The following is a 13,207-nucleotide window of genomic DNA, read 5'->3' as shown; positions in this document are numbered from 1 at the left end:
TCCATCTTACTTTGTTTAGCACAATGCCCTCAAGTTCCATCTATGTTGTGGCCAATGGCAGGATTTCCCTCCTTTTGTGACTGGGTAGTGTATTCCATGTGAGGAATGGGATTAATAGGCCCTGTCACATGGGCCTGCTGCGAGGATTAAATGGCAGGATTGGAAATACACAGAACCTAGTGTGTATGTGGTAAGTTCCATAAATGTTAGTGATGATGGCTGCCACTGCCCTGCTGTCAGTCCTAAGCCTCTCCCAGCTGATTTCCTTGGGCCTTCTGACCCCAGGCTTCCCAGAGGTTTCATGTGCATAGGCTCGCCAGAGGCTTTGTAGCACGAGGATCCTGCTTCAGCAGATCTGGAGCAGCCTGAGAATTTACTTTCAGGCAAGACCAACCTTGCTGGGCCGGGGGGGCCACACTTTAGATAGCAGAAGTCTACTTGGCCTCCCTTCTTTCAGCCTCAACTTCTTTGTAATCCTCTAACCCACCCCCAGGGTGATCTTTATGAATATCCATATCCAATATATCTTTGCAAAATATCAGTCCAAGTTGTGGCACCTCCAGGTGTTCGCATGCGACACTGGGGTGGATCAAACTCATACTCCTTCTCAGCCTCATATTCAATGCTCTTGCTTCTGGCTCTAACCTACCTTCCTAAGCATTCTTGATTTCATTCACACTGTGTTGTTTGCTGAGCAGGCCTGGCACTTTAGTTTTGGTTTTGTTTTGCATTTTTTTATTGTGGTAGTAAAATACACATAACATAAAATTTACCATTTTAACTGTGTTTTTTTTTATTATTTTTTTTTAATTTTTTTTTTAAATTTTTTAATTTTTTTTAATTTTTTTAATTTTTTTTTTAACTGTGTTTTAAGCGTGCGACTCAGTGGCATTAAGTGCATTCCCACTGCTTTGCAGCCATCACTGCTTTCCATCTCCAGAACTTTCTTGTCATCCCGAACTGAAAGCCTATACCTGTTAAACAGTAGCTCTCCTTGTTTCTCCCCTCCCCAGTCCCTGGTCACCGCCGTCTTACTTTCTGTTTCTTAGCACACTTTGCTGTCCATGATGTCAGTGACTCTTCACAACAGCCCGGTGAAGTGGTGCTAATATTCTTCCCATTTTATAGGTTGAGGATGCTGGGGCCCAAACAGGTCAGATGACTTGCCCAGGTTCACACACTAGGCAGCAGTAAAGACAGTCTGATGTCACCCTACCGTAATGTTCCACCCTGCTGCTTTACTCGCCCTCTGTTTGCTGCCTGTGGGGTCCTCTTCTCTCTATCTGCTGGCTCAGGTCTTTTGGATCCGTTGCACTATGATCTCAGATGCCTCTGTGAAGCTTCTAGTCCAGTAGTGATAATCCCCTTGCTTCGAATATGTGGATTCATGTTGATGTCAGCCTTTCCCATAAGCCTGTGTGCTGCCAAGGTTCTGATGGGCTCGGGGATTGAATGAACTGCTGAAATTTCAGAACTGGCAGGACCATGGAAAGGTTTTATAGACGATCCAGAGGCTTCATTGGAATATGAGTAAGATTAAGAATTTAATAAATTGCTGATTTCTTGCAGGGACATGTTCAGTTTTTACTGCACCATATAGAAACTGGAAATATCTTGCCAGAATGTTGAAGGATATGAGACCTTTTGATTTTTTTTAGTATTGCCTCAGACTAAGAGAATATGGCATACAGAAGTCCCCAAAGTGCAAAACCAGGAAGAAATATACTTGTAGATCCGACTTTGTTTCTCTATCGATCTGGGTTTGCCTTTTTTTCCTCCCTCCCTCCCTCTCTCCCTCTCTCCCTCTCTTTCATTCCTTCTTTCTTTCTTCTCTCTCTCTCTCTCTCTCTCTCTCCCTGTTTGTCTTTTAGGAACAGAACAGAATTAGCAGGATGAGAGATGTTCAGCAACTTTTGGCTGTTCATCAGCATTTTTCCAGGTAGGACTCAGTGTTTTTCTTTAACTAATTTCATCCACCAAACATTCATTCAGCATAGGTTTTCTGCCAGGAAGAATTAAGGGTGCTGGGAATACAACAGTGGAGACAAATCACCTGACCCAGTTCTAAGAAGGGTCATTTTGTACAGGAGGTGCACAAAATGGACATCATCTTTGGTCTAGGAAAAAGCGGACATTTTACTTGTGGAGGTATGTGTGCTCTTATGTAGATGGGCTCATTTTTTTCAGTGACTAGCTTCCCCACCACCTCACCCAGACCAAGGCCCGTGCCTGCACAGAGAGCTCACTGAAAGAACCCAGGTTAGAGAAAAGACATCTTCTGGGGATCATGCAAAGGCATAAGAAAGCCTGATTCTGTTTCTGTATCTCTTTTGGGCATGACTTTGCCACTTGCCCTTTCCTGGTTTATTCAGCATGGTACTTGGTACACGTTACATAATCCAGTCTAGGTTAATTTTCATTCTTAATTTTATCCTTTGGAAAAATCATGTTCCTTTAAGATGGGTGAGTAACTGATGAAATATAGTATTACAAGATGTAATTTTTGAAGTAAGTTTTGATTGAAAATAAATTGGAAAATTCCATGACTCGGTTGATATATTTATGCCATACACATTTAACATCATTACTGCCTACATGAGATTTATAAATATTTCATTCTTTCTTGCTCTTTGAATATCTTTAATAAACCTTATATGAGTAAGAGATGATGACTTCATTCAAATTGATGAAGCATGCCATCATGCATTTTACCCTATAAACTTAAAAAAATCCCCAGAGTCATATTGAGATTTGAAAGACCACTTTCCTTTATGTGAGCAATTGTTTATTAAAAAAAAGTGCGTGTGTACATCTCTCTCTCTCTCTCTCTGTATAAAGAAAGAGTTGGTCTTTGATAATGCACAGCAAATTTTTAAATTACAAATATATGACATGATTATCTTCCACAATGGCATTTTAAATACTTTGAGGTTTTTATTTTAAAATAAACAAATATTGTAACCAGAGTAATAGCCAAAGATGGATTCACTGTTACATTCTGCTTTTCTTCAGACCCTATCTGGTTTTCTTTAGAATTCCACATAAACATTTTAAATGATGTTTACATGAGCCAAACACTTTCTGGCCATTATTGGTCTGTGAAGGCTGCAAGCATTTCCTTCTCTCTGTCAGGCGTGCCAGGCTGACTGACAGATTGGTTGGGATGGCGGGGGTGGGGTGGTGGTGGTGGTGCAGTGGGGGCGGGCAAACTGATCAGCAGAGCCTGGTCAGGGACTAAATGTACTGACTGGCTCACTAGGCCCCCCAGTGACTGCCTGGGGCTAGGCAGCCCTGCAGAGAGGGCAGTTGCTCCTTGGTTACAGAGCAGTAACTGGTTACCTTCAGTCTCCTCACACGTGGCAGGGTGAAGGTGTGCTCTTTCCTGCTATATCTTTCTCTTTATTTTCTTTTAAAAGAATTTCTTTATTTACTTATGAGAGACACAGAGAGGCAGAGACACAGGCAGGGGGAGAAGCAGGCTCCCTGCGGGGGGCCCAATGCAGGACTCTATCCCGGGATCCCGGGATCACGCCCTGAACCAAAGGCAGACGCTCAACTACTGAGCCACCCAGGTGCCCCGGTCTTTCTCTTTATGAAACAAATATTTTTCATGATTGCATTTGGTTATTACCAGAAACTATTGGTGACGTTTTCAATGGAATTCTTCCCAGTTATGCTGGAAGCCCCGATTCATCTGTTGCTCTTTCCATGGCACTTTTAGTAGCCCTGCTCTTTGCCCTCTGCAGAATTATTCCAGCCCCTTGGCCGCTGTACTTTGTCTGGTGAATCTCCCCTACCCTCGCCTGCAACTTCTCAGTCTATCTTTCCATTGAGGTCCAATTTCAAGTACTTTATCTGGCCAGGATCCCAAGTGTCTCTTGTCTTCCTTGGTGTGAGGTAAAACCCCCAAGCAAAGATCAATCTGATCATCTCCCTCGTCTGTTCCTACATGCAAGCTGTTGATTTTTCTGGGGAGAATCTCGCTTCTGTGCAGCTGAGTACCACTCTAGTGTCCTGCTCTTCACCACACATTCGTGATGAGGACATACATCAGGTGGCATAACAGCCCGCCTCTGTCTCTGGCCTGAGACACTACTTACTCGTGACATATTAGATTTATCCATCTGGTCCACTGCATGGTGATTGATCTCCTCAGGGTTCTCTCATTCTTGTCACAAGTGGCATCAAGAAGCCTGTGCATCGCCAGTTGTTTGCCCTCGATTCTCTCCCTGAGGGAATATATATATATGTATGTGTGTATATGTATATGTATATATGTGTGTGTGTGTGTGTGTGTGTGTGTGTATGTGTGTATAGAGACACCACATCTTCTTTATCCATTCATCTGTCGAAGGACATCATGGCTCCTTCCACAGTTTGGCTATTGTGGACATTGCTACTATGAACATTGGGGTGCAGGTGTCCCATGTGACCTCCTTTTTCACCTGTATTATAACAAGTATTTTTTCATAATACAGATTCTTCACAAACATGCTTTTCAGTGGCCTCTTCACTGATTAAAAAATCCACTGGGTGCTGTTGCAAATGCTGAGACTTGCCGTGAAATAAGACATGTAACCTCAAGAGGAATGATAAAGAGAGCTCAACTCCTAGTGATGGGCCAATGTTGCTCTATTTCAAATTGAAGAATGCAACAAATGTAGATATTTCACATGGAGCTTCATTAAAATTCAAGTCTATAAATCCTCAAGCAGAATAAGCAAAGGTTGGTGAGTCTGAAATTTCAGAGAATTTGTTGAAAGGGTCATCATCAGCCCTGAGATATATAAGTAAATTCCTTGAATTACAATGCTGTCTTCAATCTGAAGTTTCTACTCCTCTATGTTTGCAACCAAAGGAGGTCATGATCCTGCTACTCTGCTGCTCCCCAGCCTTTTTTCTCCCCTCCACAGCTGCAGAGTGTAATAACTATGAGCCTAGCTGAGTCCTGAAATAGTTCTCAGGATGTATTCACTTTGATTCTAATTCAGGATTAAACCTTTAGTGTCATTTAGTCTCTTTCAACTGGAAGATGGTGGCACATGTTTTGTGTGTGTCACACAGGCCTCAGATGTGGCCCCTGCAGAATGTTTCAAGAACATTAGCAACAGGAGCCCAGATTTGATCAGCAAGTCGCTTGTCTCCAGAGAGTACTGATACTGCCATGGAACATGAACTGAGAATCTGATAACTTATTTGGCTATGGCAGTTTTGAGACTGAGAGATGAAGAGTGAAAATTCCTTGAACTGTGGATCTTCTCCCAACTGAACACTGATAACTTGTGTCATCATAATTGGCACACTAGAAGCTATCTTCATAAGTGATTCTCAACTACAGAGAGCGAATGGTTAATTACAGAATTCAGTTCATGGTATAGTCCCATAATCCATCTATTCAGTGTATTTTCTTGTGAACCAAAAAAGAAATGCACGTGCGCGCGCGCGCACACACACACACACACACACACACACACTCCATGGTAGAAATCTCAAAATTATAATGCTTCTTTTGTCATAAATCAAATTTTCAGTTTATTGTATATCTGTTCCTTGATGGATCTCTATTGTCTCATTATTCTATACCTATGTTTTGCACCATTATCCATTTACTGACATAACTGTAGCTTTATAATAAGCCTCAGTGTCTAGTAGGACACATCCTTTGACACTGTTGTTGCTCTTCAAGATTATCATAGATCTTTCTCATTGCTCTCCATAGGAATTTTGTCATTAACTTCTGAAGTTATATAGAAAAATAAACCTAAAAAAAAGAGAAAAAGAAAAGAAAAGTAAACCTAAACAAATCTATGTTTTTTTTTTTTAAAGATTTTAATTATTTATTCACGAGAGACACACAGAAAGAGGGAGAGACACAGGCAGAGGGAGAAGAGGCTCCATGCAGGGAGCCTGATGTGGAACTCAATCCTGGGACTCTGGGATCACGCCCTTAGCCAAAGGCAGATGCTCAACCGCTAACCACCCAGGTGTCCCTCTACTGGGTTTTGATGAGAATTACATTAATTTGTAAATTAGTTGGGGGAGATCTGATAAATCTATGGCATTGGGACTTCCTGTCCAGGGATATGGCATATCTTTCCATTTATTTAGATCTTTTGTCTGCTTCAATAAAGACATGATTTTTTGTGTAATGTTTTAGCACATTTTTGTTAAATTAACTACTGAGCACTGTATACATTCTTTTTCTTAAGTAGGCTAATAGTTTTAAAAAGTATTTTTATTACTGAAGTAACATAATCTGTATGATTTTAATGCTTTAAATTTGCTGAAACTGGTTTTATGATGCAGCATATTTTGAATCTTCATAGCAGTTATACATAATAAACAAGTATTCTATAGTTGCTAGGCATCGTGTTCTGTAAACACATGGGGCCAAGTTTCTTGGCAGTGCAGCAAGTCTTCAATATCCTCCCTTATTTTCTCTTTACATGCTTTATTCATTACTGTTAGAGAAGTGTTGAACTCACCAAATGTAATTTTGAGTTCATTTAATTCTTCTTTCAGTTCTTACTACATTTTGAAGCTTTCTAATTAGGTACATACCTATTTAGGATTGTTAGGTTCTCTTGATTGGCTCCTTTATCATTGTGAAACATCCCTTTTTTCCCTTAGTACTGTGCCTTACCTGAAGTCTTGTCTGATATTAATTAGCCATTTAGGCTTTTTGGCATTAGGATTGTATAGTATATATGTTTCTGTTCTTTTATTTGTAACCTAGCTGTGTCTTTATAATTAAGGTATCTTCTAGACTCTTGAAGAGTTGACCCTTGAACAACATAAGTTTGAACTGCACAGGTCCATTTATATGTGGATTTTTTTTTTGATAAATACAGGACAATACTGTAAATGTATATTCTCTTATGATTATCTTAACATTTTCTTCTCTCCAGCTTATTTCATTGTAAGAATGTAGTACATAATACATATAACATCCACAATATGTGTTAATTGACTGTGTTATCAATAAGGCTGCCACTCAACAGTAAGTTGTTAGTAGTTAAGTTTTAGGGGAGTCAGGACACCTGGGTGACTCAACGGTTGAGTGTCTGCCTTTGGCTCAGGGTGTGATCTCTGTCTAGGGATCGAGTCCCACATCAGGCTCCCTGTGAGGAGCCTGCTTCTCCCTCTTTATGTCTCTACTTCTCTCTCTGTGTCTCTCATGAACAAATACATAAAATCTTTAAAAATAAGTTTTAGGGGAGTCAAAAGTTAAATGTGCATTTTCAACCTGTGATAGGGGGGTCAGTGCCCTAACCTCCCCACATGGTTCAAAAGTAGTTTGGCCTTACTTTTCTATCCAGTTTTAGCAGTCCCAGACTTTACATTTGTGTCCATTGGCAGTTAATATTTATTGGTGAATTTAAGTTTACTGTCTTGGTATATGTTTTCTGCTTCTCCCATTTAATCTTTGTTATCTTTATCTTGTTTTTCTTCTTTCTTTTGGATTAAATGAGAAATTAATTAGTATACCATTTTATCTCTTTTAATTTACAATTTGTATCACATGTGTGTTTTATTTGTTGCTCTAGGAAGTTTATAGTATATACATCTTTAACTTATTACTGTGTGTTGTGAACCCTTATTTTGTTGCTTCATATATTATGTAAGAACCTGACAACAGTACATTGTTATTCTCTGCCCTCCTATCCTTTGTGTTGTTATCGTCATAGGTTTGACTTCTACACATATTATAAAGCCTACAGTCCTTTGTTTTATCTCAACTCTCTTGGACATAAAGTTGAAAAAAATTCTTTTGTATTTATCTACATATATATTATTGCCAGTACTTTTCATGTCTTTATGTAAATCTAAGTTTCCATCTGGTATCCTTTTCCTTTTACCTGAAGTACTTCCTTTAACATTTCTGGTAGTGCTAGTATGCTGGCCTTGACTTCTTTCAGATTTTATTCATCTGAAGATGTCTTTATTTTACCCTCAATTTCTTGGAAGTGTATATTTTTGTTGGATACAGAATTCTAGTTTGATTTCAATGCCCTCCCCCCAGCACTTTAAAGATCTTTCATTTTCTTTTGGCTTGGGTTGTTTGATAAGAAGTCAGACAGAGGTCATCCTTTTTTCTCCTGTATTAAATGTGTTTTTTATTTTTGTTTGCTTTTAAGATTTTCTTTTTATAATTGTTTTTCATCTGTTTCTTTATTATATGCCTTGGTGAGTTTTTCTGTTGTGTTTATTTTTTTGGACTCATTGAGCTTCTTGAATATATGAGTTTATATTTTTTCATCCAGTATGGAAAACATGGCCATTATTCAAATTATTTTGCCTCCCCTTTCTGGGAATCCAGTACATTTATTTTAGATTGCCTGATTTTATCTCACAGTGTGGCTCTGTGCATTTGCTCAGTCTTTTTTCTCCATTCTGCTGGATGAAACTCAGATCTACCTTCCAGCTATGCATAAGCTGTGATTGTTTTGAATTCACTGGATTTGTTCTTTCCCTGGTAGTTGTCCCTTAATTGGTCTTGTAGAGTGTCACCTTGCACAGACACAGGTTAAGTATTCAGCAAAACGTTCAAGAGAATCTATATTCACATTTCTGGAGTTTGCTGGTTTGTTTTGCCATAGCTTTTTCTTTCTGGTATTCTACTTCACAAATTCCAGCCACCTTGGCTTTCCTGAACTCTTATTTCTGTTTCCTAATCCCAGTGAGACCACTGTACTCTCCTTGGGATTCTGCTTCCTGAACCATGGTCTGAAAGTGCCTTTAGGTAGAAAGCTGGGATTATTTTAGGGCTCATATCATTTTTGCTTTTATCACAAGGATTACAGGCATGTGCCGCCTGCTGTCCAATGTTTCCAAATAGATATTTCCTCTAATTTGTCCAGTCTCTTAGTTGTTCATGGCAGGAGGGCTATTCCATGGCCATACTCAGTAGTCCCTATAAATTTCTGTTTTGACTGTATCTTCAAAGAAATACTTTCTAATTGTGGTTGCTGGTATATAGGAACAAAATGAACTTTTACATATTAATCTGGTATACAAATTTGCTGAACTATTTTGTTATTTTAACAAATTGCAGGATCTCTTGGATTTTATGTATAGATAATCAGTGTTCAAGAAAGAGGACTTTTACTTTTCCTTTCCAAGAGTTATTCATTTTATTTCTTTTTCTCATCTTAATGCATTGTTTAGTACATTTAGCACTATATATTAAATGTTTTAGCATCCAGTCTTATTTTTTTCTTGAATCTAAAACATTCCTTTAATGCTCTACCTTTAAATATGATCTTTGTATGTTTTGGTTGTTTCTCTTTATCAGGTTAAGGAAGGTCTAGTCTCTACTTATTCCATTAAGAATATGTTTTAAAAAATTAAACATGTTTTGAATGATATCAAATGCATTTTATGCATCTACTGAGATGATCACATTCTTTTTGTCTGATATATTGAATTGTGTTTTTTTCTAATGTGAAATCATCTTAGTACTTTTAGAATTAGCTCAAATTTTTAAATACTCTCTTGGCTTGGGTTTGATAATTTTATTTAGGATTTTGCATGTGGATCATAAATAAAATTGGCTTATAAAATTTTCCCTTTTGAGGCTTCCTTTATCTGTTTTGGTATAAAGAATATATTAGGATTATAAAATAAGTTGGGTGAGTTCTCTGTTTTCTTGAATAATTTGCATGAGGTATGAGATACCTATTATTTAAATGTTTGGAAGTATCAATCTGTGAATCCCTTGGGACTGTTTTGTTTAGGTTAGGTTGCTTTTCTGTGGATAGATTTCTAATTACTGCATTAATTTCTTTACATTTCTATGATTTCTTCCAATTTTCTTTGTATTATTTAATAGATTTCACAGATGAAAACACATTTTTTCCTAGGAATACTCTGTTTCATCTCTTTTCAAATTTATGGTCGTGGAGTTGATTATACTGCTTTTTAGCATCTCAGATTCTTATGTATGCACTTTCCATTCCAGAATGTGTCAACTCTTTTATTTCTTGATCAGTCTGCTATAATAATATTTTATTGTTTTTTTAAGAAACAGATTTTTTTGACCTGTTCTATTATTTCCTTTTTATCATGTTGTCTTCTCATCTTCTTTTATTTCCTTGCATCACCGTTATTTGTCTTTACTCTTACTTTTACAATTTGTTTTGTTGATTGCTTAACTCATTTATTTTCATTTTTTTCTCATGAGCTTTATGAGTCTAAATTCCCTCAGGTTGCTTTAGCTGCATTTTATAGGTTTTAATACGTAGTATTTTATAATCCTTCAGTTCTAAATATTTCTGATTTCCTGAGCTATTTAGGAAATTTTGTTTTTGTTGCTGTTGTTTTAAATATACAGATATACAGGTTTTTATGTTATCTTTTTGTTCTTGATCCCTAATTAAATGGCATCAGGGCCAGAGCATATGGTTCTTTGGAATTTGTTGATCTTTCTATGGCCTAGAATGTCCTAGCTATCTTTAATGCTCTGAAATGTACTATATGATTCTAGATGTGGTTTTATTTTAATTTATCCAGCCAGATTGGGTCACATTTTCCATTCTGGGAAAATTTTAGCCATTATTTCTTTACTGCCTTTCTCAAATTCTTGCTATTCTCTTCATCTGGACCTTCTGTTAGAACTGTATTATATGGCTTTCCCATTTTGTCATACATGTTTTATAATCTCTTATTTCATATTTCCTACTTTACTGTCTCTCTGTAAAGGCAATATGATAAATTTCTTCATATCTGTATTCCATTTACTAATTTTCTCACCTGTTTTTTTCTTTCTTTTTAAAAAGATTTATTTATTTATTTTTGAGAGATAGAGTGTGCATGCACATGAGTAGGGGAGGGGCAGAGAGAGAGGGAGGGAAGCAGACTCCCTGAGGAGCCTGGAGCCAGACCCCATGACTCCTGAGGCCAGGACCTGAGCTGAAACCAAGAGTCCAACATGCAACCAACTTAGCCATTCAGGCGCCTCTCACCTGGTTTTCCTTAATACATGCTTAATCCATCCTTTTGAAATTAATTCATTTGAATATGCTTTTGTTTTTAGAATTTCACTTTTCTTTTTCATGTCTACCTGACTTTTCTCATATTTTTAGTTTCATCTATTTTATTTTTCATATTTCTAAGCAGAATTGTTATATAATAGGTTTCAGATCTTTTAATCATTTTAAGTTCTTGGAGGTTTCATACTGCTGGGGATGCTGGTGTGTGTGTGTCCTAATTCTGGTATATGCTGGGTTGTTTCCTTACATATTTTCTAATTCTGGATGGTGAGCTCATCTTCAGCAGTGCCTTATCTGTGGAAATTCTGTGGGACTTGTTTTAAGAGAGTATCTCTCCAGAATGGGTTTTTCTTTGCATCTCCTGGAACCTTATTTGGTATAATAGCACCCTTTTTTTTTCTACCCAGAGAATATGCTGAGATAGCCAAACTTCCTTGTTTTCTTCTTTTGTTGTCAGGAGGGTTTTTTGTTTGTTTGTTGGTTTGTTTGTTTGTCAGGAGGGTTTTTTTTAAATGAAACCATAGCCTCTTGGAGTCCTGCCTATATGTGGGTGTTAGTTTCAATGCTTTGCTTGGATTCTCCTGCACCCAAGAGGGCTTTAATACCCCAGGTCCTTTGTTGCATAGCTTTGCTTCCCTGTCCTCACAACAGCACAGGTCCGTGTACTAACCAGCGTTGGTTTTCAGTATCTTGTCAGTGTTTTACCCCTAAACTTTCCCTTACTTTTTGGAGAGCTTTTTTTTTTTTTAATATTTTATTTATTTATTCATGAGAGACAGAGAGAGGCAGAGACACAGGCAGAGGGAGAAGCAGGCTCCATGCAGGGAGCCCGACGTGGGACTCAATCCCCGTTCTCCAGATTCACACCCTGGGCTGAAGGTGGCGCTAAACTGCTGAGCCACCCCAGGCTGCCCTCTGGAGAGCTTTTAAAGGATGTTTGCTGTGTGTTAGCTGCTGCTTCTTATTTAACAGACATGTATTTGAATGTCATTAACTTCTGCCTTGAGGATTTGACCTTGAGGTGATGTGTGAGTCTAATCATACAGTTCAAAGCAGAGGATCTTGGTGATTTCAGGGCCATTTTTTTTTTAATACGTCCAGGATTTCTGTGATAGCAGCAATAAATGCACATTTTGTCTGTGGTGGCATGTTGTTGGAGGTAGATATGAAGCTTTTAACCCACATCTGTTTCATTAACTGTTCTTCAAGTTAGTGGAAGTTAAACGAATTTTAATGGTATGGAATTAAATCTACAGATACTTTTGGATTAAGTTGTGCATACTTCACAGAATGTTTTTGTAACTTTTTCAAATCTATTCATTCATTTGTAATGCTATTGTGACAAACATTCATTGGGGATCAGACAACAAAGCAAGCCTTCCGCATCTACATAACGTCTGAGAGGGTTATTGGTACTTAATGAAATTCTATCTTTAACAGAAGTAGGCATTCCTTAAGGGAAAGGTGTTATGCAATTGAGAATTTTGATTAGTCTTATTGCTTTATTGTGATTCATCATAGACTGATACCTTAGTAAAATGTTGTTCCACTTTGATTTCAGAATTCTTCATTATATCACTGAATAATGGATGAGACTGAAAGAGAAAAAGAGAAGAGGTATGAATTCATAACTGATATTTCTGTCAAAGCCCTCCCCCCTGTCTTTTGTTCTTGTTTCACATCTAACAAAATCCTGCTTCTTCAGGGAAGCCTGACTCAGGGAAACTTGGTCTCTCCAGTGGGTTTTCCATAACCTCTAGCTCCAACTCTGTAATAATACTTACTGCATTACCCATGTATCTGACAGCCTCCCACATCAAACTGTGTCTCCTATGACTTACACAGTGGCTGCCCAGCGTTGACACTAAATCAGTGCTTTACACTCCCTGATAGGTTTAGAAGCCTGTTTTGGGTCCATGGCTTGCCTAGAGCTTGAATTCATATTTGTTGAAAAGATAAATTACCTTATTTTTCCAGTTCAAGCATCTAAAGTAAATTCCATTGCACCAATGGAAAAGTTTTTGTCCAAATTTTTCAGTGTGATCTGTTTTTAAAAGGTTGAAAAAAAGATCTCAATTAACATTTTATTGCTCTGCCTTCTCTCTGAGCAGGAGCAATAGCTTTGCAAGAGCCTCTTGAGTAATTATATATCATTCAGAAAGAATTGTCTTTAATCAGGAGTGCTCTTGTAAAAACAGGTAAGAATATATGGTGGA

General features: G+C 37.9%; 1 protein-coding gene across 6 annotated transcripts in view; it reads left to right on the top strand.

Moving 5' to 3' along the window:
- PASD1 (PAS domain containing repressor 1) overlaps positions 1-13,207 on the top strand; it is a 94,562-nt gene that overhangs the window by 22,676 nt on the left and 58,679 nt on the right. For 4 of the 6 annotated variants that reach the window (XM_077887573.1, XM_077887572.1, XM_077887567.1 and 1 more), the window contains exon 2: positions 12,553-12,608. In XM_077887573.1, coding sequence (XP_077743699.1) covers positions 12,577-12,608 — 32 coding nt within the window. In that variant the 5' untranslated portion in view covers positions 12,553-12,576. Of the gene's footprint in view, positions 1-6,421; positions 6,554-12,552; positions 12,609-13,207 lie in introns of those variants that run through there. The other 2 variants (XM_077887568.1, XM_077887571.1) reach the window with 2 other exon arrangements.

The sequence above is a fragment of the Canis aureus genome, chromosome X, assembly GCF_053574225.1.
Source record: "Canis aureus isolate CA01 chromosome X, VMU_Caureus_v.1.0, whole genome shotgun sequence".
Classification (NCBI taxonomy): domain Eukaryota; kingdom Metazoa; phylum Chordata; class Mammalia; order Carnivora; family Canidae; genus Canis; species Canis aureus.
This window is presented reverse-complemented; position numbering and strand designations above follow the sequence as displayed.